At 59.9% G+C, this 26,947-nt stretch overlaps 1 protein-coding gene across 8 annotated transcripts in view; it reads right to left on the minus strand.

Annotated features, from left to right (window-relative positions):
* The window catches only part of HSPG2 (heparan sulfate proteoglycan 2), a 186,844-nt gene that overhangs the window by 81,162 nt on the left and 78,735 nt on the right, over window positions 1–26,947 (minus strand). For 5 of the 8 annotated variants that reach the window (XM_074975578.1, XM_074975576.1, XM_074975577.1 and 2 more), the window contains 9 exons: window positions 26,474–26,587; window positions 25,845–25,972; window positions 25,637–25,723; window positions 13,665–13,714; window positions 13,206–13,294; window positions 12,187–12,327; window positions 11,901–12,092; window positions 10,280–10,318; window positions 9,633–9,734 (listed from right to left, as the gene is read on the minus strand). In XM_074975578.1, the coding sequence (XP_074831679.1) occupies window positions 9,633–9,734; window positions 10,280–10,318; window positions 11,901–12,092; window positions 12,187–12,327; window positions 13,206–13,294; window positions 13,665–13,714; window positions 25,637–25,723; window positions 25,845–25,972; window positions 26,474–26,587 (942 nt within the window). The remainder of the gene's footprint in view (window positions 1–9,632; window positions 9,735–10,279; window positions 10,319–11,900; window positions 12,093–12,186; window positions 12,328–13,205; window positions 13,295–13,664; window positions 13,715–25,636; window positions 25,724–25,844; window positions 25,973–26,473; window positions 26,588–26,947) is intronic. The other 3 variants (XM_074975582.1, XM_074975580.1, XM_074975579.1) reach the window with 1 other exon arrangement.

Genomic DNA, 26,947 nt, shown 5'->3' on the forward strand with positions numbered 1-26,947 from the left:
GGGTGAGGGCAGAGCTGGGCAGTGGTAGGGTTGGGTCAGGGCGGAGCTGGACACTGGCAGGGTCAGGGCAGAGCTGGGCGCTGGTGGGGTCGGGTCAAGGCGGAGCTGGGCGCCAAAGGGGTCGGCTTGGGGCGGAGCTGGACACTGGCAGGGTGAGGGCAGAGCTGGGCACTGGCAGGGTGAGGGCAGAGCTGGGCACTGGCAGGGTCAGGGCGGAGCTGGGCGCTGGTGGGGTCGGGTCAAGGCGGAGCTGGGCGCCAAAGGGGTCGGCTTGGGGCGGAGCTGGACACTGGCAGGGTGAGGGCAGAGCTGGGCACTGGCAGGGTCAGGGCGGAGCTGGGCGCTGGAAGGGTCGGGTCGGGTCAGGGAAAAGCTGGGCACTGGCGGGGTCAGGTCAGGGTGGAGCTGGGTGCTGGCGGGGTGAGGGCAGGGCTGGGAGCTGGCGGGGTTGGGTCAGGGCAGAGCTGGATGCTGGCGGGGTCGGGTCAGGGTGGAGCTGGATGCTGGCGGGGTGAGGGCAGAGCTGGGAGCTGGCAGGGTTGGGTCAGGGAAGAGCTGGGTGCTGGTGGGGTTGGGGTGGGATGGAGCTGGACACTGGCAGGGTGAGGGAAGAGCTGAGAGCTGGCGGGGTTGGGTGAGGGCGGAGCTGGGTGCTGGTGGGTCAGCTCAGGGTGGAGCTGGACACTGGCAGGGTCAGGGCGGAGTTGGCCGCTGGCGGGGTCGGGTCAGGGCGGAGCTGGATGCTGGCAAGGTGAGGGCAGAGCTGGGCACTGGCGGGGTTGGGTCGGGGCAGAGCTGGGCGCTGGCGGGGTTGGGTCAGGGCAGAGCTGGGCGCTGGCGGGGTTGGGTCGGGGTGGAGCTGGATGCTGGCGGGGTGAGGGCAGAGCTGGATGCTGGCGGGGTTGGGTCGGGGCAGAGCTGGGCGCTGGCGGGGTTGGGTCGGGGTGGAGCTGGATGCTGGCAGGGTGAGGGCAGAGCTGGGCGCTGGCGGGGTTGGGTCGGGGCAGAGCTGGGCACTGGTGGGGTCGGGGCGGAGCTGGACACTGGTGGGGTCAGGGTGGGGTGGAGCTGGATGCTGGAGGGGTGAGGGCGGAGCTGGGTGACCCCTTCCTACTTCTCCATGTAGGAACCAATGATACAGCCAAGAGCAGCTTTGAAGAGATCACGGCGGATTTCATAACCCTAGGAGGGAAGATCAAGGAATACGGTGCACAAGTGGTGTTCTCGTCCATCCTCCCTGTGGAAGGAAGGGGTCCGCGTAGGGATCATCGAATCACAGAGGTAAGCGCGTGGTTGCGTAGGTGGTGTAGCAGGGAAGGATTTGGTTTCCTTGACCATGTGATTCTCTTTTGTGAACAGGGATTGCTGGGAAGAGATGGGATCCACCTAAGGAAGAGAGGAAAGAGCATCTTTGCGGGCAGGCTTGCAAACCTAGTGAGGAGGCTTTAAACTAGGTTCGTCGAGGGACAGTGACACAAGCTCTGAGGTAAGTGGGGAAGGAGGAGGAAACAATCAAGCAGGTTTCCTGGGTGAAGAGGAGAAAGTGGGCAAATCAGCCACATCTCTGAGGTGCTTGTACACAAATGCCAGAAGCCTGGGAACAAACAGGAAGAATTCGAGGCCCTGGCACAGTCAGAGAAGTGTGAGGTGGTTGGAATAACGGAGACTTGGTGGGACAATTCGCATAACTGGAGCACGTTCATGGAAGGGTAGAAACTGTTCAGGAAGGACAGACGGGGAGAGAAGGAGGAGGAGTTGCGCTCTATGTGAGGGAGCAGTACGATTGCTCAGAGCTCCAGTATAAGGAGGGAGAAAATCCAGCTGAGTGTCTTTGGGTTAAACTTAGAGGCGGAAGTAACAGAGGTGATGCTGTAGTTGGTGTCTGCTATAGACCACCAGATCAGGGAGATGAGGTAGATGAGGATTTCTTCAGACAGGTAAGAGAAGCTTCCAAATCACAGACCCTGGTTCTCATGGGAGACTTTAATCATCCGGACATCTGTTGGGAGACCAACACAGCAGCACACAGACAATCCAGGAACTTTTTAGAGAATGTTGGGGATAACCTCCTGGTACAAGTGCTGAAGGAACTGACCAGGGACCTGCTGCTCACAAACAGGGAAGAACTAGTAGGAAAAGTAGAAGTTGGTGGAAACCTGGGCTGCAGCGACCATGAGATCGTAGATTTCAAGATCCGGACAAAAGGAAGAAGAGTGAGCAGTAACATACAGACCCATGATTTCAAAAGAGCAGACTTCAACTCCCTGAGAGAAGTGATGGGCAGGATCCCTTGGGAAACAAAGATGAAGTGGAAAAGAGTTCAAGAGAACTGGCAGTATTTTAAAGAAGTCTAAATGAAGGCACAGGAACAAACCATCCCGCTGCATAGTAAGAAATGCAAACATGGTAGGCAACCAGCTTGGCTTAACAGGGAAATCCTTAGCTTAAACTCAAACAGGATGCATACAAGAAATGGAAATGTGGACAGTTGACTAAGGAGGAGTATAAACATACGGCTGGAGAATGCTGGGCAGTAATCAGGAAAGCGAAAGCACAATTGGAACTGCAGCTGGCAAGGGATGTGAAGAGTAACAGGAAGGGTTTCTACAGGTATGTTAACAATAAAACAGGTTGTCAGAGAAGGTGTGAGGCTGTTACTGGACGAGAGAGGTAACCTAGTGACAGATGATGTAAGAAAAGCTGAAGTACTGAATGCTTTCTTTGCCTCAGTCTTCACAGACAAAGTCAGCTCCTACACCACGGTCCGAGACAATGCAATATGGGAAGGTGGAGGGCACCCATCTGCGGGGAAGGAACAAGTTCTGAGCCATCTAGAAAAACTAGATGTACATAAATCCATAGGTCTGGATTTAATGCACCAGAGGGTACTGAGGGAACTGGTGAATGTCATTGCCGAACCTTTGGCCATTATCTTTGAAGACTCTTGGAGATCGGGAGAGATCTCGGAAGACTGGGAAAAGGCAAATGTAGCGCCCATCTTTAAAAAAGGGAAGAAGGACAATCCAGGGAACTATAGACCGGTCAGCCTTACCTCAATCCCTGGGAAAATAATGGAGGGGATCCTCAAGGAATCCATTTTGGAGTGCTTGGAAGAGTGGAAAGGGATCAAAAGCAGCCAACATGGATCCACCAGGAGAAAGTACTGCCTGACCAATCTGATCAGTTTCTATGATGAGGCTCTGTGGACATGGGGAAATCTGTGGGTGTGATATATCTTGACTTCAGCAAAGCTTTTGATACAGTTTCCAACAACATTCTTGCCCATAAGTTAAGGAAATACGGATTGGATCCTTGAACTATAAGATAGATAAAAAGCTGGCTTGATGGTCAGGCCCAACGGGTAGTGGTTACTGGCTCAATGTCTGGTTGGCGGTTGGTTTCAAGCAGAGTGCCCCAAGGTTTGGTTCTGGGGCTAGTTTTGTTCAATCTCTTTATCAATGACCTGGATGAGGGACTGGGTTGCACCCTCAGCAAGTTTGCAGATGACACAAAACTAGGGGGAGAGGTAGATACATTGGAGAGTAGAGCTAGGGTCCAGAGTGACCTGGATAAATTGGAGGACTGGGCCAAAAGATACCTGATGCGGTTCAACGAGGAGAAGTGTTGAATCCTGCACCTGGGGTGGAAGAATCCCAAGCATTGTTATAGGCTGGGGATGGACTGGCTCAGCAGCAGTATGACGGAAAGGGACTTAGGGGTTATAGAATCATAGAATACTAGGACGGGAAGGGACTTCAAGAGGCCATCAAGTCCAGCCCCCTGCCCCAATGGCAGGACCAAGTACTGTCTAAACCATCCCTGATAGACATCTATCTAACCTGTTCTTAAATAGCTCCAGAGATGGAGATTCCACAACCTCCCTTGCCAATTTATTCCACTGTTTGACCACTGTGACAGTTAGGAACTTTTTCCTAATGTACAACCTAAACATCCCTTGCTGCAGTTTAAGCCCATTGCCTCTTGTTCTATCCTCAGAGGCCAAGAAGAACAAGTTTTCTTCCTCCTCCTTATGACACCCTTTTAGATACCTGAAAACCACTATCATGTCCCCCCTTCAATCTTCTCTTTTCCAAACTAAACAAGCCCAATTCTTTCAGCCTTTCTTCATAGGTCACATTCTCTAGACCTTGAATCATTCTTGTTGCTCTTTTCTGGACCCTCTCTAATTTCTCCACATCTTTGTTGAACTGCGGTGCCCAGAACTGGACACAATACTCCAGCTGAGGCCTAACCAGCGCAGAGTAGAGCGGAAGAATGACTTCTCGTGTCTTGTTCACAACACACCTGTGTGATGGAGTGGGGGGGGTGCATGTGTGAGTCAGGCTGGATGTCCGAGGCAAGCAGCAGCTCCCAGTGGCTAAGGATGACCCTGGGGCTACAACTGGCAGATAACACCTCTGCCTGAACAAAGAGCAGGGAGGAGCTGAGCTGGGTTTTGAATGGGGGCGGCAGTTAGAGGCGAGGAAAAGGGGGAGCTGGAAGGCAGCCAGCCTGAGGAGGGGGAAAGCTACACCCCAGAGGGGCACCCCTCGGGGTCCTCTCCCCAGGACAGGTTGGAAGGACTGTCTCTGGCTGCTGTGCTGTTGCTTCTGTGAGAAACTGGACATCTGTTGCCTAATAAACCTGCTGTTGTACCTGCTGAGTGAGAGTCTCTCCTGCCAGCGGGCGGGGTGCAGTGCAGGGGGACCCCTGAACCCCATCACAACCTGTTAATGCCTCCCAGAATCATGTTTGCTTTTTTTGCAAGAGCATCACACTGTTGACTCATATTTAGCTTGTGGTCACGATAACCCCTAGATCCCTTTCTGCTGTAGTCGTTCCTAGACAGTCTCTCCCCATTCTGTGTGTGTGACACTGATTGTTCCTTCCCAAGAGGAGCACTTTGCATTTGTCCTTATTAAACTTCATCCTGTTTACCTCAGACCATTTCTCCAGTTTATCCAGATCATTTTGAATTTGACCCTGTCCTCCAAAGCAGCTGCAGCCCCTCCTAGCCTGGTATCATCTGCAAACTTAATAAGGGTACTTTCTATGCCAATATCTAAATCATTGATGAAGATATTGAACAGAACCGGTCCTAACACAGACCCCTGCGGAACCCCACTTGTTATACTTTTCCAGCAGGATTGAGAACCATTAAGAACTACTCTCTGGGTACGGTTATCCAGCCAGTTATGCACCCACCTTATAGTAGCCCCATCTAAGTTGTATTTGCCTAGTTTTTTTATAAGAATATCATGCGAGACCGTATCAAATGCTTTACTAAAGTCTAGGTACACCACATCCACCACTTCTCCCCTATCCACAAGGCTCGTTATCCTATCAAAGAAAGCTATCAGATTAGTTTGATGTGATTTGCTCTTTACAAACCCATGCTGGCTGTTCCCTATCACCTTACTACCTTCCAAATGTTTGCAGATGATTTCTTTAATTACCTGCTCCATTATCTTTCCTGGCACTGAAGTTAAGCTGATTGGCCTGTAGTCTCCTCAGTTATTCTTATTCCCCTTTTTATAGATGGCCACTATATTAGCCTTTCTCCAGTCTTCTGGAATCTCTCCTGTCTCCCATGATTTTCCAAAGATGATAGTTAAAGGTTCAGATACCTCCTCTATCAGCTCCTTGATTATTCTAGAATGCATTTCATCAGGCCCTGGTGACTTGCAGACATCTAATTTTCTAAGTGATTTTTAACTTGTTCTTTTTTTATTTCAGCTCCTAACCCTACCCCTTTCCCACTAGCATTCACTCTGTTGGGCATTCCTTCATCAGACTTCTCAGTGAAGACCGAAACAAAGAATTTATTAAGTATCTCTGCCATTTCCAAGTTCCCTGTTACTGTTTCTCCCTCCTCACTGAGCAATGGCCCTACCCTGTCCCTGGACTTCCTCTTGTTTCCAATGTATTTATAAAAAGCCTTTTTGTTTCCCTTTATGCCTGTAGCTAGTTTGAGCTCATTTTGTGCCTTTGCCTTTCTAATCTTGCCCCTGCATTCTTGTGTTGTTTGCCTATATTCATCCTTTGTAAATTGTCCTTGTTTCCATTTTTTATACAATTCCTTTTTTATTCTGAGATCATGCAAGATCCCCTGCTTAAGCCAAGGCGGTCTTTTGCCATATTTTCTATCTTTCCTACGCAGCGGGATAGCTTGCTTTCAGGCCCTTAATAATGTCCCTTTGAAAAACTGCCAGTCCTCCTCAGCTGTTTTTCCCCTCAGTTTTGCTTCCCATGGGACCTGACCTACCACCTCTCTGAGTTTACCAAAATCTGCCCTCCTGAAATCCATTAGCTCTATTTTGCTGTTTTCCCTTCTACCCTCCCTTAGAATTGTGAACTCTATGATTTCATGATCATTTTCACCCAAGCTGCCTTCCACTTTCAAGTTCTTTACCAATTCCTCCCTCTTTGTTAAAATCAAATCTAGAACAGCTTCCCCCTGGTAGCTTTTTCAACCTTTTGGAATAAAAAATTGTCTCCAATACAATGCAAGAACTTACTGAATAGTCTGTACCCTGATGAAAGACTGGATATGAGAAACAGTGTGCCCTTGTAGCCAAGAAGGCTAACAGCACACTAGGGTGCATTAGGAGGAGCATTGCGAGCAGGTCTAGAGAAGTGGTTGTTCCCTTCTATTCCGCACTGGTGAGGCCACATCTGGAATATTGTGTCCAGTTTTGGGGCTTCCTAGTATAAAAAGGATGTGGATTTGCTGGAGCAGGTTCAGCGGAGGGCAACAAAAATGATTCAGGTGCTGGAGCACAAGACCTATGAGGAGAGTCTGAGGGATCTGGGCTTGTTTAGTTCACAGAAGAGAAGACTGAGGGGTGATTTAATAGCAGCCTTCAACTTCCTGAAGGGGAGCTCTAAAGAGGATGGAGAGAGGCTGTTCTCAGTGGTGTCAGATGGCAGAACAAGGAGTAATGGTCTGAAGTTACAGAGGGAAAGGTGTAGGTTAGGTATTAGGAAAAACTTCTTCACCAGGCGGATGCTGCAGCATTGGAATGCGTTGCCTAGAGAGGTGGTGGAGTCTCCATCCCTTGAGGTTTTTAAGTCCCAGCTTGACAAGGTCCTGGCTGGGATGACTTAGTGGGGGTTGATCCTGCTTGGGCAGGGGGCTGGACTAGATGACCTCCTGAGGTCCCTTCCAGCCCTGTGATTCTATAATTCTATGGACACTGGCGGGGTCGGGGTTGGGGTGGATCTGGGTGCTGAGAGGGTCGGGTCAGGGCGGAGCTGGACGCTGGCGGGGTCAGATCGCGTCGGGGCGGAGCCGGGCGCCGGCAGGGTCGGATCAGGTAGGGGCAGAGCTGGGCGCTGGCAGGGTCGGATCAGGTAGGGGCAGAGCTGGGCGCCGGCGGGGTCGGATCACATAGGGGCAGGGGCAGAGCTGGGCGCTGGCGGGGTCAGATAGGGCATGGGCAGAGCTGGGCGTTGGCGGGGTCGGATCGGGTCAGGGCGGAGCTGGGTGCTGGCGGGGTCGGATCGGGTACGGGCAGAGCTGGGCGCTGGCGGGGTCAGATCGGGTCGGGGCAGAGCTGGGCGCTGGCAGGGTCGGATCGGGTACGGGCAGAGCTGGGCGCTGGCGGGGTCGGATCGGGTACGGGCAGAGCTGGGCGCCAGCGGGGTCGGATCAGGTACGGGCAGAGCTGGGCGCCAGCGGGGTCGGATCAGGTAGGGGCGGAGCTGGGCGCTGGCAGGGTCGGATCGGGTACGGGCGGAGCTGGGCGCTGGCGGGGTCGGATCGGGTCGGGGCGGAGCTGGGCGCTGGAGGGGTCAGATCGGGTCAGGGCGGAGCTGGGCGCTGGCAGGGTCGGATCGGGTCGGGGCGGAGCTGGGCGCCGGCAGGGTCGGATCGGGTCGGGGCGGAGCTGGGAGCCGGCAGGGTCGGATCGGGTCGGGGCGGAGCTGGGAGCCGGCGGGGTCGGATCAGGTACGGGCGGAGCTGGGGGCTGGCGGGGTCGGATCGGGTAGGGGCGGAGCTGGGCGCCGGCGGGGTTGGATCAGGTAGGGGCGGAGCTGGGAGCTGGCGGGGTCGGATCGGGTACGGGCGGAGCTGGGAGCTGGCGGGGTTGGATCGGGCTGGGGCGGAGCTGGGCGCTGGCAGGGTTGGATCAGGTAGGGGCGGAGCTGGGAGCTGGCGGGGTCGGATCGGGTACGGGCGGAGCTGGGAGCTGGCGGGGTCGGATCGGGCTGGGGCGGAGCTGGGCGCTGGCGGGGTCGGATCAGGTAGGGGCGGAGCTGGGAGATGGCGGGGTTGGATCAGGTAGGGGCGGAGCTGGGAGCTGGCGGGGTTGGATCAGGTAGGGGCGGAGCTGGGAGCTGGCGGGGTCGGATCGGGTACGGGCGGAGCTGGGAGCTGGCGGGGTCGGATCGGGCTGGGGTGGAGCTGGGCGCTGGCGGGGTCGGATCAGGTAGGGGCGGAGCTGGGAGCTGGCGGGGTTGGATCAGGTAGGGGCGGAGCTGGGAGCTGGCGGGGTCGGATCAGGTAGGGGCGGAGCTGGGAGCTGGCGGGGTTGGATCAGGTAGGGGCGGAGCTGGGAGCTGGCGGGGTCGGATCAGGTAGGGGCGGAGCTGGGAGCTGGCGGGGTCGGATCAGGTAGGGGCGGAGCTGGGAGCTGGCGGGGTCGGATCAGGTAGGGGCGGAGCTGGGCGCCGGCGGGGTCGGATCAGGTAGGGGCGGAGCTGGGAGCTGGCGGGGTTGGATCAGGTAGGGGCGGAGCTGGGAGCTGGCAGGGTCGGATCGGGTAAGGGCGGAGCTGGGAGCTGGCGGGGTTGGATCGGGCTGGGGCGGAGCTGGGCGCTGGCAGGGTTGGATCAGGTAGGGGCGGAGCTGGGAGCTGGCGGGGTCGGATCGGGTACGGGCGGAGCTGGGAGCTGGCGGGGTCGGATCGGGCTGGGGCGGAGCTGGGCGCTGGCGGGGTCGGATCAGGTACGGGCGGAGCTGGGGGCTGGCGGGGTCGGATCGGGTAGGGGCGGAGCTGGGCGCCGGCGGGGTTGGATCAGGTAGGGGCGGAGCTGGGAGCTGGCGGGGTCGGATCGGGTAGGGGCGGAGCTGGGCGCCGGCGGGGTTGGATCAGGTAGGGGCGGAGCTGGGAGCTGGCGGGGTCGGATCGGGTACGGGCGGAGCTGGGAGCTGGCGGGGTCGGATCGGGCTGGGGCGGAGCTGGGCGCTGGCAGGGTTGGATCGGGTAGGGGCGGAGCTGGGGGCTGGCGGGGTCGGATCGGGTAGGGGCGGAGCTGGGGGCTGGCGGGGTCGGATCGGGTAGGGGCGGAGCTGGGAGCTGGCGGGGTCGGATCGGGTACGGGCGGAGCTGGGCGCTGGCAGGGTCGGATCGGGTAAGGGCGGAGCTGGGAGCTGGCGGGGTCGGATCGGGCTGGGGCGGAGCTGGGAGCTGGTGGGGTCGGATCGGGCTGGGGCGGAGCTGGGCGCTGGCAGGGTTGGATCGGGTAGGGGCGGAGCTGGGTGCTGCAGGGCACGGGAGTAGGAGTGGGCACGGGCCGGCCTGGCCTGCGTCGCAGTGGGGCAGTGCTGGCAGCTTGCTGGACAGAAGCAGTGCAGAAACCACAGCCAAGAGCAGGATGTGCCCATGCTGACGCTCCCCCCCGAGTACCTGAGCAGCTTGTCTGGCCCTGTGGTTGCCCTGGCCAGAGCCCAGGATCTGACCCGTGGCCACAGCTTTCCGCAGCTGCTCCTCCGTAAGGGCTGTGCCGTTCTGACGGGAGGCACAAGGGGCTTGAAGTGGTGGGGGGCAGGTGCTGCTCTCGCATGCCCCTGGCTGTGCCCAGTGCCAGGCCAGCCACACGCTGCATGCACTGCCCCTCAGAGCTGCCTTGGCACCCACGTGCCCGCTGCTCTCATCACTACATGTCTGACCCTGGAGACCCAGTGCCCGGCTCAGCCGTGGCCAGGCCAGGAGGGCCCCCCAAAGGGCGCCGTCTCCCTGGCAGCGAGGGCACAGGTGGCGACGGCCGATGGCTCTGATGCCCTGGGCACAGCCCCCCCGCGCCTGGTTGTCCTGACCACGGCACCTGCCACGTTCCTGCCCCTCATGCCGGCAAGGCCCCCCCACAACAGTCCAGCGCCGGTACTGGCCAAACCCACCCCTTGTCCGTGTCCCAAAGGAGTGGGGGCATCCGATGGAAGCCACGCCCCCCCCAGCCTCCCTCTGCCATGTGCCACAGCACCCTTGGGCACCAGCCTCCCCACCCGCCCGCGGCTCGATCGCAGCCTTGCGCACGCCGCGCACGCACCCAGTACCTTGTGCGCACGGCGCAGCCGGGCAAAGTAGGTTTCCCTCTGCGCGGCGGGGAGGCAGGCGGGAGGGAGAGGAGAGCAGTTACTCAGCGCCCCAAAGGGCCCCGCCAAACCGCCCCCGGACGGAAACCCCCCCAGCTGGCTGGGGAGCCCAGCCCCCACCAGCAGCTGCTGGCCTGAGGCAGAGCAGCCCCCGGCACGCCGCCGCAGCGTGGGGGAGAACCTCCCCAGGAGCTGGAGCCAAATGCTGGGTACGCTCCCCCACATCCCACCACCCTGCCTGGCTCACCTGCTCCCCAGCGCCAGCTCGAGGCCAGACCCAGAGATTTCCCACAGCCCTCCCCAGCACCTCTGCCTGCTTCCACGCCCCCACCCCGCCACCCCCCGCTGCACGCCCAGCTGGCCGCCAGACGCCCCCTCCAGCACCCCCAGGCTGAACGTGCCCACGAGCCTGGGGCAAGGCCGGGGCCCCATGGGGCTTTGCTCCTGGCACACGGCTGGTCTCCAGGGAAGGCGCAAGCTGTCACAGCCCTCCCGCCAGACGGGCAGCGCCGTCCTCTCTGTGCACCTGCTGGGGCTCGAGGGAAGGGGGCAGAGCCGAGCAGGGGCACACGCCCAGCCAGCGGAGCAGCCGGGGTGGAGTTCAGCCCCAGCCCTGCCCCCTTGCAATGGTCCACTGCTGACCCTCTGCCAACGCCTCCACCCTGCACTGCCAGCCCTGCAACCGGGGCTGTGCCTGCACGGAGCACGGTGGTGGCAGGACGTACCTAGGAGCCAGGGCTGCCTGCCTGCCTGCCGGGGGTACTGAGGGTCGTGTGCAGGCCAGACAGACCCAGGGAGGGCACCAGGAGCTGTGTCTTGCTCCGAGCAAAGCCCCTCGAGTGGGCCCCTGCCGAGAGCAGGGGCACAGCCCCCAGGCTCTCCGTGACTTGCCCCAGGTCACACAGGAGGCCGGAGGAACCGAGCCCTGGTCTCCCGAGTCCCATCGCACTGCCCAGTCCATAGGCAGCCCTGCCAGCTGGGGGCACATGCCTGTCCCAGGCAACGGAGAGCAGCCTGCAGCTGCTGGCAGAGCCCCGGCCCCGCGGGACAGGCTCCAGCACTCGCTCAGCTCTTGGGCTGGGGCTGGGGCTGGGCCAGGATCCAGCTGGCAGCAGGGCCCAGTGTGAGCTGGGGACCTGAGGGATCTCCAGGGGGTGCTGGCTGCCTGTGCAGGGGAGGAAGGGGGCCTGGGCTTGGCACTGCTCTTCCCAGTATGATGCGGCTCTGGCCTTTGCCTGATGCAGAAAGGGAAGCTGGTGGATTCAGGGATCCCATGAGGGTAACAGGCCCAGGAGACACCACAGTGCAAGCCTGGAGATGGCACCAGTAGGCTGGTGCCTCAGTTTCCCTACCTGGAAGACAGGGCTGAGCGCACGGCCCTCCATAAAGCAGTCAGACCTGGTGCTAGGCAGAGCAGCAGAAGAGGCAGGGGGCTCGACAGTGCAGCCTGGGGCCTCCGCAGGAGCCAGGCGTGGTGGTCTTCTGGGTGCGAGGCCCAGGCCGGCAGAGCTCTCGCCCTGAGGCGCTACGCGGCCTGGCTCCAGCCGTGGGTCCCAGAGGGCAGCCCTTGCTCCTGCCTTACCTTGTCTCCTTGGTAGGGCTCTGGCAGCTGCCAGTAGTAGGACTCCTGGCCCAGCTGGCTGAAACGCCTGTGCGAGAGCTGCAGCCCCTCGGCCGACGGCTCCAGGGTGAAGCCGGTTGTGATGCGGGTGCTGCGCTGGCGGTTCACCAGGGCAAAGCCCTGGACGTCCCCTGGGCGGAAGGGGCTGCTGACCTGCCGGGAGGAGATGCGGGAGTGAGCCCAGGCCGGCCCCGCCAGCCGAGCCAGGCGCCTGCGGGACTGGGCAGGGCCGGGCAGAGGCTCTTACCAGGCTGCGGGAGTAGGAGGAGCTGGTGCACTGCTGGGTCACGCCCATGCAGAAGCAGGCCAGGCAGCCTGCCTGGTTCTCGGCACTCAGGTGGAAGTGGTTGGCGCGGCAGCTGCTGCAGGAGGGGCCCTCCACGTGGGGCTGCAAGGCGACAGGAAGGGAGGGGCTGAGCAGAGAGCTGACAGCCGGGGGCATGGCCGAGTGACCCCCCAGATGGAGCGCCCCAGCTCTGGCCACGCCCCTGCATTGAACGGGACAAAGGAGCCTGACCTGGTCCCCTGCCCCTCCCCTGGCTGTGCCCACCACATTCAGGCGTGCCGCTGGGTGGAGACGCCGGGGGGCAGAGAGAGGGTGCAGGCCCAGGGCACGTGGGCGTGGCCAGCTCCCCACCAGCTGGCAGCACAGGGACCGCTGGCGATGGGCATGAAGCGTAAAGGCCAACCCAGCTCCAGCCCAGCTTCGGGGGACAGGGAGCAGCTGGGCCTCAGACACGGGAGTGTCTGTTAAGTCTAGTGTGTGACGTTCACAATAGCGAGGGCATGCGACTCAGCACTTCCCTGCACTACGGGTATGTTGCCCTTGTGTGCCTCAGTTTCCCCCTCTGGGCTCCACAGGGGAGGAAGGGCCGTTTGCTCCTGGGCAGGCTGGGCACAGTGGGAGGTTGCCAGGCCCTGAGCTGGGACTGGCAGAGGCTGGTCCCACGTCAATGGAGCGCGAGAAGCTGTTGACAAAGCCAGGCCCAGTACAGTCCAAAGGGAGCTGGATTTCCCCGTTTGGCAGGGAAGGGACCAGCACTAGACGCAGGGCCCAGCAGAGAAGCAGGAATCAGATCAGACCAGGACCGGGTGCCAGGACTCTGCCAGCTGTGTGTGTCCTGCAGCCGCCGGGAGCCTCAGTCCCTGCCCCTGAGAGCCCCACGGCCGGAGGGCTGGACACAGGCCCCTTGATACAACTGGCACGACTGGAGCTGTACATGGCAGCACTTCCCACCATGAACACGCTGGGAGCTCTCCCCTCACCTTACACTGGCACTGCCCGCGGGCATCACACTGACTGCTCACGCTGCCTCGGGGGTCACAGCTGCAGCCGCCGCTCGGCTCCTCTGGCTCTGGAGCAAGAAAGCAGAGGAGAGCGGTAGCCCAGAGCTGGGAGCTGGGCTGAGTGATGGGGCTCCAAGCCCAGCGCCCTCCGGCTGCAGGAGTAGCTGCCTGCAAGGACCGACAGGCACAGACTGCAGGATGGGCTCCCCCAGGACAGGGCACTTCCAATCTCCCGACAATTGAACCCCCCAGGGGCCCTCCCCAGGCCCATCCCTGGGTGATACAGCTGGAGGGTGTGAGCCTGGCTGCTGCGCACTGCAGATTTCCCATGCGTCGCTGGGGCCCTTCCTTCCCGACAGGCCTGGGGTCAGGCTCTGAGCCCCCAATGACACCTCAGCACCCTGACAACCAGCTAGCACTTTCTTCCGTGGCACTCACCTTGGCACAGCTGTCCCAGGCTGGGGTTCCCAACATAGCCAGGAGCACACCTATGAGCAAAAGGCAGAGACCGCCTGGTCATAGAATCACAGTATCCCAGGGCTGGAAGGGACCTCAGGTGGTCATCAAGTCCAGCCCCCTGCCCAAACCAAGAGCAACCCCAACTAAATCATCGCAGCTCGGACTATGTCAAGCCAGGACTTAAAAACCTCTAGGGATGGAGAATCCACCACCTCTCTAGGCAACACATTCCAGTGCTTCACCACCCGCCTGGGGAAACAGTTTTTTCCTAATATCCAACCTACACCTCTCCCTCTGCAACCTCAGACCATTGCTCCTTGTTCTGCCGTCTGCCACCACTGAGAACAGCCTCTCTCCAATCCTCTTTAGAGCTCCCCTTCAGGAAGTTGAAGGCTGCTATTAAATCACCCCTCAGTCTTCTCTTCTGCAAACTAAACAACTCCAGATGTCTCGGCCTTTCCTCATAAGTCCTGTGCTCCAGCCCCTTAATCAATGTCACTGCCCTCCGCTGAACCCTCTGCAATGCATCCACATCTTTCTATGCTGGGGGCTCCAGAACTGGACACAATACTCCAGATGTGGCCTCCTCAGTGCTGAGTAGCGATGAATAATAACGTGTCTAGATCTGCAAGAAATGCTTCTCCTTGTGCACCCCAATATCCCGTTAGCCTTCTTTGCTACAAGGGCACACTGATGACTCATATCCAGCCTCTCATCCGCTGTAATCCTCAGGTCCTTTTCTGCTGCACTGCTACTTAGCTGGTCAGTCCCCAGCCTGTAACACTGCTTGGGATTCTTCCATTCCAAGTGCAGGACTCGACACTTCTTGTTGAACCTCAGATTTCCTTTGGCTCAATCCTTCAATTTACCTAGGTCACTCTGGACCCTGTCCCTACCCTCCAATGCATCTATCTGACACCCTATCTTAGTGTCATCTGCAAATTTGCTGAGGGTTTAATCCATCCCCCCATCCACGTCACTAATAAAGATGTTGAACACCAGCCCCAGAACTGATCCTTGGGGCACTCCACTTGAAACCGACCACCACCCAGACATTGAACCATTGACCACTACCCGTTGGGCCCATCTCTCTAGTCAGCTTCCTATCCATGTCACACTCCATGGATCCAATCCACACTTCCTTAACTTATGGGCAAGAATATTGTGGGAGACTGTATCAGAAACTTTGCTAAAGTCAAGGTGTATCACATCCATTAACATCCTCGTGTCCACAGAGTCAACTACCTCACCATAAAAGCTAATCAGATTGGTCAGGCAGGACTTGCCCCTGGTGAATCCATGTTGACTACTCTTGATCCCTTTCCCCTCTTCCAAGTGCTCCATAATGGATTCTTTGTGATCCCCTCCATTATTTTCCCAGGGACTGAGGTAAGGCTGGCTGGTCTATAGTTCCTTGGATTGTCCTTCTTTCCTTTTTTAAAGAGGGGCGCTACATTTGCCTTCTTCCAATTACCCAGGATCTCTCCTGATCTCCAAGAGTCTTTGAAGTTAATGGCCAAAGGCTCGGCAATGACATCTGCCAACTCCCTCAGCACCCTTGGGTGCATTAAATCCGAGCCAATGGATTTGTGTACCACTAGCTTTTCCAAGTAGCTCTTAACTCGTTCCTTTCCCACCAAAGGCTGCCCTCCACCTTCCCACACTGCACTGTCTGGCACAGCAGTGTGGGAGCTGTCCTCATCGGTGAAGACTGCAGCAAAAAAAGCATTGAGTACTTCAGCTTTTCTTACATCACCTGTCACTAGGTTACCTCTCTCATCCACTAACAGCCCCACACCCTCCCTGATAACCCGCCTATTGTGAACAGGCCTGTAGAAACCCTTCTTGTTACCCTTCCCATCCCTTGCCAGCTGCAGTTCCAACTGTGCTTTCGCTTTCCTGATTACTGCCCGGCGTTCTCCAGCCGTATGTTTATGCTCCTCCTCAGTCAACTGTCCACATTTCCACTTCTTATGCACATCCCTTTTGAGTTTAAGCTGGCCAAAGATTTCCATGGGAAGCCAAGCTGGTTGCCTGCCATATTTGCTTTTCTTACTATGCATTGGGATGGTCACCCCAGAAGCTGGCTGTGCCAGTCTGCAACCTTCCCCCGGCAGCCCTCCATGGCCCCCAGGCCCACCCTACCCCACAGCCCTGCACTGCCATCCCCACACAGCTACGCCGCCATACTGCCCCCTCATCCCCACCCATCCCCCACATCCCTCCATGTCCTCCAGTCCTGCCCCTGCACTGCCAACCCCACACAGCTGCCCCCCCCGTGATGTTACTGGATTTTAAAAGGAGCATAAGAACTCTTATTGTAACCTCTGTTCTAAGTGTGCACCAGATCTGCCAAGCGAGGTGTCTAATGAAACCTGCTGCGATGGGGTTCACGGGTCGCCAGGCACTGCACCCTAACTGCAGCCAGGAGTGACTCACTCAGCAGGTAGAACGGGAAGTTTATGAGTTGACAGAGGCACAGCGCAGTGCAGGGTGTCGGTACAGCTGGCAGAGACAGTCATTCCTGTCCATCTTGGGGCGAGGAGGCCCAAGGGGTGCTCCCACCTGGGGGTCTAGCCCCCACCACACAGTCTGGCTGCCTTCCAACTGGGGGGAGTGGGGGGTAGCTCAGTGGTTTGAGCATTGGTCTGCTAAACCCAGGGTTGTGAGTTCAATCCTTGAGTAGGTCATTTAGGTATTGGGGCAAATAGATGCCAAGGATGGTGCTTGGTCCTACCAAGAGGGCAGGGGACTGGACTAGATGACCTCCCAAGGTCCCTTCCAGGTCTAGGAGATGTGTATCTACAATCATACCTTTTTTTTTAACCGCCACCTCCTCCAATTCAAACCAGCTGGGCACCCCCCTCTGTTCAGGGACAGAGGTGTTACCTGCCAGCTCAGGTGACAGACAGCCAGGGTCATCCCCAGCCAGTGTGAGCTGCTCGGCCTGTCACTCACACACATCCACCCCTCACTCCATCACACCTGGTAACTCACTGAGCCTGCTCATGTGTCTGTGCCATGTTTTATATGGGACGTTAGCAGATTGGTTCTGTACTTGTATTCGAACCGTTACCATGCTGGGAATTCACAACAGGAGGCGTGGCCTCCTCCTAGCCAGGGGAAGATGGACCTCAGAGAGAAAGGGCCTCATCAGACTCCAGTCCACTTCTCCAGAACATAGCTGAGATGTGCCATCTGGAAGTCAGCCAACGGCAGAAGGCCCCAAGAACGGACACAGCCAGGCAGCCTGGCCCTGCGGTTCTCCATTGTGAACTGAGCCCAGGCAGAAATTTCCCTCCACGTCGGCAAGAGTATAAAGAGGACCCTGAGAATCACCATTTTGTCTCCAGTCTGCAATCTCCGTCTTGTCGCCAGCCTCCAGTTCGCAGGACCATCTCTGCTCTGAACAGCGCCTGAAGGACGCTGGCCCACCCTGACAAAGGGAGCAGTCCAGAGACGACTAAGACAGCCGCCCAGTCCATCTGCTGTAGCCTGCACCAAGGGACTTGTGCTTGATGTATGTAATTCGATTGCTTTAGCCATTTCATTCTCACCCTAGTCCTCCTTTTGTCAATCGCCCTTCACTCAGGTCCTTCTTGCCAGATTGCTGGGCCGGGGCGGGCGGGCGGGTCTGGACTGCACACGAGCAGCACATCTCGAAGATGAGCAGGATCGAGGGGCACACAGCCGCTTGCTGGCATCCATGCCGACAGCTGGCACCCAAGCAGCCCCTTGGAGGAGGGCTCCAGGCTCACCGGGCTGCTGAGCGCAGGACCGCCCTGTGCCCGGCCTGCTGGGCAGCGCGGAGGGGCTGTCAGACAGGGACACGCACAAGGAACCTGCACAGTCTGAGCTCGTCAGTGGGGGAGGTGGAGCCTTTGCCAGGCCGCAACGTGGCTGGGCTGCCCCTCTCCTCTGCAGCCGGGGCGGTTGCGCCGTGGCTGTGTGCATGCAGGGTAGAAGGCTGGAGAGCGGCTGGTGCGTGAGAGGAGGAGTGGGCCTGCGATGGAGCGGAGCTGCGGTTGCCCCGGCGGGGAAGCCCCACCTCTGGAACCTCAGAGGGCGCTGCCCGGCCCGAGGGACCACTGGCAGGTGAGCGAGTGCCCTGAGCACCTCCGGGGGGTGCAACAAGTTGCGGTGCAGAACTCCCGCAGCGCTGGGCGTCCTGGGGTGGGAAAAGGAGGCAGCACCCACGTTGCACAGCACGTGGCCACGGTGCTGTCCAAGAGCTCTGACTCGCAGGCCTTGCGTGGCCCTGAGTGCCGGCACGCCAGCCGGAGCAGCCGCAGCTCTCGCCCGCTGCTGCGCAGTGCCAGTTCTGTGCAGCCAGGGCCGCGGCCATTGGCACTGCCGGGGTGCGCTGGGCCGAGGCGTCCATGATCAGTGATGCAGGCTGGCGTCTGACGAAGGGAACCTGGACTGGAGCGTGGGTGGGGGAAGGGTGCGAGCGCCGTCCGGGGTCTCGGCCAGGCCAGGCCGGGGGGGGTCTAAGCCCCCTCTGGCGCGCACAGCGCCATGTGCCCCAGCAGCGTCTGGCTGTCGTGGGACACTGGCAGAGGGTCCCAACCACGCCCTGGAGGGCTGGGGATGTGGCTTGGCTGGGGATGTCCTGGCCTCCGTGCAGTACAAGTCCCTCCTCCTTCTGGCTGAGCCCCGCCTGGGGGGCCCAGACTAACAAGGGGCCGGGCAGGGTGTTGGCGGCCTTCCTCTCGGCACAAGTGCACGGAGCCTGAGACTTCAGCGCTGGCCTTCAGCGTCTGTCCGTGTGCTCCACCACCAGCCACGCGCAGTCCCAGGGAGGCCGGCTGTGGCCTGTGCACCACGCTGGGGCTGCCCCACCAACGAGACGGGGAGAGACTTACCCACAAGGACAGAGACGGGCGAGCACTGCGTGAGGAGCTGGCGTCTCTGTGCCGGCGTCAGTGGAGCTGTGACCTCACGTGTGATGCTGGAGATCGGGGGGGAGTTATGCCTCCGGGAGCGCAGGTCCTGGGATGCAGCTCGAGCCAGGCACGCTGGAGGCTCAGAGGGGTCAGTCCGAGGGGGAGGAGGGACTCACAGGGTAACCCCAGGAGAGAGCAGACCCCCTCCGGCCGGTGCCCTGGAGGAGAGGCTTCCCGGGACGGCGCAGAGGTGGAGAGAGCACAAGTCCTGTGAGTCCGTGTGCGATGGGGAGGACTAAGCCCCAGTGATCCTACAGGAGGCCCGAGGCCTTGCCACGCCCCAGCCCAGCAAGAGGAGCAGGAAAGAGGCCCTCCAGGCAGCACAGAGTGGCTGTCTCTGCAGCAGCCAAGCAGGACCCAGCAGGCCAGTATAACAGAAGCTGCTGGGCTAGGGCCTGGCAGTCCCTCACCGGAGCTTGACCCAGGTCTAAGCCCTGCCTGGCAGCCCAGCAGCTCTACGGACGGCGCCGAGCGCGAGCGGAACCTGGACCGGGGTGAGGCCAAGACCGGCCAAAGCCTAACATGAGAATCGACAGCACCATGGAGAGGACGAGTCAGATCCCAGCCCAGAGCCTTGCAGAGCATCAGGCCCAGGCCTTACGCACACCCCTTGGCCACAGAGGGGCACTCACAAGTGGGTGGACCCCGTTGTGATGGGGTTCAGGGGTCCCCCTGCACTGCACCCCGTCCGCTGGCAGGAGTGACTCTCACTCAGCAGGTACGACAGGAGGTTTATTAGGCAACAGATGCCCAGTTTCTCACAGAAGCGACAGTACAGCAGCCAGAGACAGTCCTTCCAACCCGTCCTGGGGAGAAGACCCCGAGGGGTGCCCCTCTGGGGTGTAGCTTCCCCCTCCTCAGGCTGGCTGCCTTCCAGCTCTCCCTTTTCCTAGCCTCTAACTGCCACCCCCGATTCAAAACCCAGCTCAGCTCCTCCCTGCTCTTTGTCCAGGCAGAGGTGTTACCTGCCAGTTGTAGCCCCAGGGTCATCCTTAGCCACTGGGAGCTGCTGCTTGCCTCGGACATCCAGCCTGACTCACACAGGCCCTCCCCCCACTCCATCACATCTCTCCCCCCTTCCAGACCGAACTGAGCGGGGTCACTTAGCCAGTGACCTGGGGAAGTTCGGGGCCCTCCCTGCGTGACAGGGCATCAGCTATGGTGTTGTTGTTCCCCTTCACATGGACCACCTCCATGTCGTAGTCCTGCAGGAGCAGACTCCACCGCAGGAGCTTGGCGTTGGCCCCTTTCATGTGATGCAGCCAGGTCAGGGGTGAGTGATCGGTGTACACGGTGAAACGCCGTCCAAACAGGTACGGCTGCAGCTTCCCCAGCACCCACACCATGGCCAGACATTCCTTCTCTATGGCTGCGTAGTTCTGCTCCCGGGGCAGCAGCTTCTTACTCAGGTACACGATGGGGTGTTTCTCCCCTTTGTCATTCACCTGCATTAGCACCGCCCCTAGCCCCACATCTGAGGCATCGGTGAACACCAGGAAGGGCTTGTTGAAGTCTGGATTTGCCAGCACTGGGGCCCTGACCAGAGCCTCCTTCAGCGCGCAGAGGGCCTCTTGGCACTGCTCGGTCGAGACCACCTTGTCAGGCTTTCCCTTTTTACACAGCTCCGTGAGGGGGGCTGCGATGGAGCTAAAGTGGGGCACAAATCTCCGGTAGTACCCCGCCATCCCAATGAAGGACTGGACCTGTTTCTTAGTCTGGGGTATTGGCCAATCTCTGACAGCCTCCACTTTAGCTGGCTCTGGCTTTAAGCAGCCGCTGCCCACCTTGTGGCCCAGGTAGGTCACCTCAGCCATTCCCACCTTGCACTTCCCTGCCTTGATAGTCAGACCGGCCTTCTGGAGTCGGTCCAGCACCTGCTTGACTTGGGACACATGGTCCTCCCACGTCTGGCTGAAGATGCAAATGTCGTCCATGTCAGCCAGGGCAAAGCTCTCCATCCCCTTCAGTAGCTGGTCCACCAGACGCTGGAAGGTAGCGGGTGCCCCCTTGAGGCCAAAGGGCAGGACCAGGAACTCATAGAGCCCCACAGGAGTGATGAAAGCCGACTTCAGCCGGGCATCTTGGTCTAATGGCACTTGCCAGGACCCCTTGCTGAGGTCTATGGTGGTGAGGTAACGGGCTCCCCCCAGCTTGTCTAAAAGGTCATCAGGCCTGGGCATGGGGTAGGCGTCCGAGACAGTGATGGCGTTAAGCTTGCGATAGTCCACACAAAACCGAACAGACCCATCTTTTTTAGGGACTAACACCACAGGAGAGGCCCAGGGGCTGGACGAGGGTTGGATCACCCCCAGAGCCAGCATGTCTTCAACCTCCCGCTCTATGTCCTGAGTCGTCCTCCCTGTGGCTCTGAATGGCACACACTTGATAGGGGCGTGGGTGCCTGTCTCTATTCGGTGGACAGCCAGGTCAGTGCGTCCGGGTCTGTCCAAGAACAGCTGTTGATGCGAATGCAGCACCTCCTTGATCTCCGTCTGCTGGGCAGGGGTCAGCTGGTCTGAGAGGGGAATAGACTTCAGCAAGGAGCCGGCTTCAGTCCTTGTGAGTAAATCCACCAAGGGATCATCCCCCTGCCCCTCCCAGTGTCTGCACACGGCCAGTACCAAGTTCTGTCTGTCCCAGTAAGGTTTTATCATGTTCACATGATAGACCCGGTGGCTGTGGGCCCGGTTCGACAGTTCCACCACATAATTCACGTCATTTAGCTGTTTGACAACCTTGAAGGGCCCATCCCAGGCTGCTTGCAGCTTGTTCCGCCACACAGGTACAAGGACCATCACTTGATCCCCGGTGGCATAGGCTCGGGCCCTGGCGTTACGGTCATACCAGACCTTTTGCTTCCTTTGGGCCATGGAGAGGTTCTCCCTGGCCAGGCCCATGAGCTCGGTGAGCTTTTCCCGGAAGGTCAGTACATACTGTACCACTGACTCCCCTTCAGGAGACGCCGTCCCCTCCCACTCTTCTCTGAGCAAGTCCAAGGGTCCCCGTACCCTCCTTCCACACAGCAGCTCAAACGGGGAGAACCCCGTGGATTCCTGGGGCACCTCCCTGTATGCAAACAGCAGGTGGGGTAAGTACTTGTCCCAGTCATGGGGGTATTGATTCATGAAGGTTCTCAGCATCTGCTTCAGAGTCCCATTGAACTTCTCCACCAGCCCATTGGTCTGCGGGTGGTAGGCTGTGGCCCAGGTGTGCCGGACCCCACACTTGTCCCACAAGCTTTGCAGTAGGGCTGACAGGAAGTTGGACCCCTGATCTGTGAGGACCTCCTTGGGGAACCCCACTCTGCTGAAAATGGACAGCAGTGCATCTGCCACGGTGTCAGTGTTGACAGAGGCGAAGGCCACTGCTTCTGGGTATCGCGTGGCAAAATCTACCACCACCAAAATATATTTCTTCCCCGAACGCGTTGCCTTGCTGAAGGGGCCCACTATGTCTATAGCCACTTTCTGGAAAGGCTCCTCTATGATGGGCAGTGGCCTCAGGGCAGCTTTCCCCTTGTCCCGGCTCTTCCCCACCCTGTGGCAGGGATCGCAGGACAGGCAATACAGACGGACAGCTGCAAAGATCCCTGGCCAGAAAAAGTTCTGTAACAACCTTCTCCTGGTGCGGTGGATCCCCTGGTGTCCGGCGAGCGGGACATCATGGGCTAGGTACAGCAGCCTGCGCCGGTACTTTTGGGGAACCACCAGTTGCCTCTGGACCTTCCATGGCTCCGCTTTGCATCTGGGAGCCCATTCCCGGTACAGGAATCCCTTTTCCCACAGGAATCTCTCCCTGCAGCCCTCCCCCAGCTGTGGAGCTGGGCTGAGACTGGCCAGTTCCCTCAGCTTCTGCAAGGAGGGGTCTCTCTGCTGCTCTGCCTGGAATTCTTCCGCTCGGGCAGGAGCGGATGCTACTTCCCCATCCCTGCCTGGCTCCAGCAGCCGTGGCCTGTGAGACCTGGTTTTTGGGGGCCCCCTTTCTCTCAGGGTTAGCCCCTGTGGCTCCTGTGACTTTGGCTGGGCCTGTACCCCTGAATCTGGGGAGCGCACCCCTCGTTTTCTTTGGCTACGGGTCAGGACCAGGGCACGAGGGCGTTCACCTTGCCAGTTCTCCAGGTCACCCCCCATCAGTACATCCGCCGGCAAATGGCTGTGCACGCCCACTTCCTTGGGGCCTTCCTTCATCCCCCATTTCAGGTGCACCCTCGCCATGGGCACCTTGAAAGGGGTCCCATCAATTCCTGTTATCGTCAGGTGGGAATCGGGTATCATGCAGCCCGGTGCCACCACCCCGGGTCGGGCCAGCGTCACGTCAGCGCCTGTGTCCCAGAACCCCGTGACCTTTTTCCCGTCTACTTCGAGGTGTTTGAGACACTTGCTCCACAGAGGTAGTGCCGCCCCCACTCTGTAAACTGACCTCTGAGCATTTGGTCCCCCTGAGGAGCTGGTCTGTGGGGTGGACTTGGCCCAATCCGAGTGCCCATTGTCAGCACCACCCGCCTTGGCCGCCAGCCCCTCTGGCTTCTGGGACCCCACTCAGTTGACTCCATGACCCCCCGGCCTGCTCAACCTGTCTGGGAGCCTGGGGCACTGGGCTGCTCTATGCCCCTTTCGCCCACAGCGATAACAGCCTGGGTCTTGTTGTGTCCCTCGGGCCGGCTGCTCTGTCCGGGCTCTGTTTGGCTCTCTGGGGGGTGGCTGGCTGGCCCCTCTTTCCTGGGCTTGCCCCAGAGGTGGTCCCCTCTGTCATACAGTTAGGGACCGGTCTCTCTGAGATTCTCGGTCTCTCCGGGACTCCCTCTCTTTGTGGGGCTCACTTTCAAACCTGGCCCGGCTGTTTGTGAAGTCATCTGCCAGTTTCCCTGCATCATGTGAGTCCCCTGGCTTCCGGTCCACGAGCCACACCCTCAGGTCAGGTGCGCACATCTCGTAGAATCGCTCCACGTCCGCCAGCTCGATCAGGTCCTCTACGGACTGGACTCCCATTCCAAACGCCCACTTCTGGTAGTATTGCTTCAGGCGGGCGGTTGTATCTACATGGGTTTCCTCTGGCCTCTTCTGCGCCTCCTGGAACAACTTCTTGTACATCTCCGGAGTCAGCCCGAACTCATGCAGCAGGGCCTGTTTGAACCGTTCATAGTCCCCAGGCTGCAGCCCCACCAGCTGGCTGAGCACCGCTGCGGCCTTCTGGCCCAGCAAGGGGGTGAGGTGCCGGAGCCACTCATCTGGGGGAACCTCATGCAACTCACAGGCTCGCTCAAAGGCGGTAAGGAACTCGTCCATGTCCCCTGGGTCCTGACACTGGGCCAGCACACGCGTCTCCAAGTGACTGGCCACCCCGAGCCGTCTGGTCCTCTCCCCGCTTACCGCAGCTGGGGCCTCTTGGCGTCTCGCCTCTGCCATGGTTCGCTCATGCTCCCGCTCTCGCTCTCTCTCCTCCCGCTGTCTCTCTTGTAGCTGGCGCTCGTGCTCACGCTCTCTTTCTCGTTCCTGGCGCTCGTGCTCACGCTCACGCTCTCTTTCCCGTTCCTGGCGCTCACGCTCTCTTTCCCGTTCCTGGCGCTCGTGCTCACGCTCTCTTTCTCGTTCCTGGCGCTCGTGCTCACGCTCTCTTTCCCATTCCTGGTGCTCCAGTTCCTTTAATTTCACCTCGAGTTCCAGCCGTCGCAGCTCTGCGGCGGGGGACTCTGCCCGCGATGGACCACCGCTAGCTGAGCGCGACCTGGCGGGCACCGCGTCTGTCTGACGGTGTCGAGCCCCTGCTCCTGTCGGAGAATCCGAAACGCTTCCCGAGGCTGACCAGCCACTTTCTGCCGGGACAGGCTCTGCCCCCCCCGGATCGGTCATTCTCTTCCAGCTGGGCAATAAGCTGGGCCTTGGTCGCCTTCCCCACGGTCAGGCCCCTCTCTCTGCACAGCCCCGCTAGCTCTGCCTTCAGGAGTCGGGTATAATCCATCTCCCCGCTATCTCCCGGGGTATCCACTCACCAGCAGCAGCTGCAGGAATGGCTCTGTTCCCCCTCTGGCTCTTGTGAGACTCCTTCCTTCTCTGGTGCTCAGTCAGCCACTGCTGGGAGCTCATCCGTGGGTGCACTGCATCCCACTTCTGACACCAGTGTGATGGGGTTCAGGGGTCCCCCTGCACTGCACCCCATCCGCTGGCAGGAGTGACTCTCACTCAGCAGGTACAACAGAAGGTTTATTAGGCGACAGATGCCCAGTTTCTCACAGAAGCGACAGCATAGCAGCCAGAGACAGTCATTCCATCCCGTCCTGGGGAGAAGACCCCGAGGGGTGCCCCTCTGGGGTGTAGCTTCCCCCTCCTCAGGCTGGCTGCCTTCCAGCTCTCCTGTTTCCTAGCCTCTAACTGCCACCCCCGATTCAAAACCCAGCTCAGCTCCTCCCTGCTCTTTGTTCAGGCAGAGGTGTTACCTGCCAGTTGTAGCCCCAGGGTCATCCTTAGCCACTGGGAGTTGTAGCCTCAGACATCCAGCCTGACTCACACAGGCCCTCCCCCCACTCCATCACACCCGTTACACTGGGACCCTCTGAATTCAGCACCTGCCCCGTGCCCCGCTGTGGGAGTGCCTCTTGCTGGCCCCGCCAGGGAGACCAAGAACCCCAGGAAGGGAACTGGGACCCAGAGAACCTCTGGGGTCCGTTGCTGAGTAAAGCATCATTCACAGCCAAGCCCTGCAGTCCTCAGCCAGCCTCAGCCTGGGCGTGCCACAGCTGGGCAGCAGCCAGAGACGCACCAGGCCCCAAGAGGCACTCGACTCCACAGGAGATGGGCTGCCGTAGGTCACTGGGCCTACAGGGGTTTCCTTCTCCCCAGTACCCAGGGCAGGAGCTGGGCTGGCACTCCCAGAGCACATCCCACCCTGCCTTTGGGGGGCTCCCACAGCCCCCAGTGTGGGTCCAGGCTGGCACTCAGCTGAGCCATCTAGGGCACGTGAGGCAGTCCCCGAGCAGCGCCTGGGAAGGAGCGGACTGGCAATCCGTACCTCTCGCACTGGCGTCCCACGTAGCCCGTGGCGCAGGCGTCACATGTGGGCTGTCCGTCCGTGTCCAGGAAGCAGGTTTTCACGGCTCTGAGAGGAGAGCAAAGAAGAGTCATGCTCAGCCCTGTCCCCGGACCCAGCCCTGCCTACCCCCAGCACCCCACGCAACGACAGACAGGCTTGGGCTGCCCCCGGCGGTCAGGCGACGTACTGGCTGGTGGCGTATGGCCCGTGGCATGGGCAGGGCTGGCAGTCAGCTGGTGTCCCCCGTCGGGCATCACCATAGTAGCCTGGCTGGCAGCGTTCGCACTTGGTGCCCTCGGTGTTGTCCTGGCAGTTCTGAAAGGAAAGAGAGGGGATCTCTCACTGCTGGGCTCGGGCACCGCTCGACACCCCCTCGCTCGCACTGCCGCCTGGTACCTGCCCACACCCCGCAGCCCGCTACCCCCAAGGAGTGGCACAGGCTGTGGGCACCTACTGTTCGCCACGTGCCAGCCGCATCTCCAGAGGCGGGAGCTCACAGAGGGGAACTGGCTGGCATGGCTCTGGGCCAGGCCCCTCTCCCAGGACCCCCTGGGGAGCAGCCGGGCCAGGCAGAGCACAAGGTGGTGCCCACCAGAGGATGCTAGAGCTGGGGGCCAGGCAGGGGGACATTGGCACGGCCTGGCCTTTCCTGCCCATGGGATGGGGGAGATCGTTGCTGCGCTAGGTGCCCAGTGCCCTCACCAAGCACCTGGCCCCAGCCAGCTGCAGCGGTGCTGGGACTTCAGTGCCCTGAGGAGTCACCCAATGGCCCCACTGCCCACGCCAGACAGGCAGCAGCACGCGGGCAGCGCTCACCTGGCAGTCCCCCGTCTCGGCGTCACACCTGGAGGAGTGCCCGCTGCACTGGCAGGGCTCGCAGGTGCCCAGGTACAGGCCGCTGGAGGTGCGCGTGTAGCCCACGTCACAGTCCTGGGGACAGAACCGGGCCAGAGGCTTCCTAAACCCGGGGCCAAGCAGGGCTGGGGTCCTCACCCCTGGGTGCCAGGAGGGTCTGGGACCCTCCCCCTCAGTGCCAGGCAAGGCTGGAACTCCCCCGCAGGTGCCAGGTCCCTCCAGCTCAGGCCTGGCCTTGCCTGGGGCGCTTTGCCCTTTGGACGCTGAGCTCAGCAGGACTGGCCCCCTCCCCCAGTCAGCGTGGCACAGGGCGGCAGCAACATCCTGGCCTGGCACACAGGTCAGACTGACACCGCATGGGCCTAAGGCCTCGATGGGCTGCCCTGGCCCAGGGCTCACTGCCAGCTCCAGCATGGCTCAGACACTGTCTGAGGG

This window comes from Carettochelys insculpta, chromosome 23 (assembly GCF_033958435.1).
Source record: "Carettochelys insculpta isolate YL-2023 chromosome 23, ASM3395843v1, whole genome shotgun sequence".
NCBI classification, from domain to species: Eukaryota; Metazoa; Chordata; order Testudines; family Carettochelyidae; genus Carettochelys; species Carettochelys insculpta.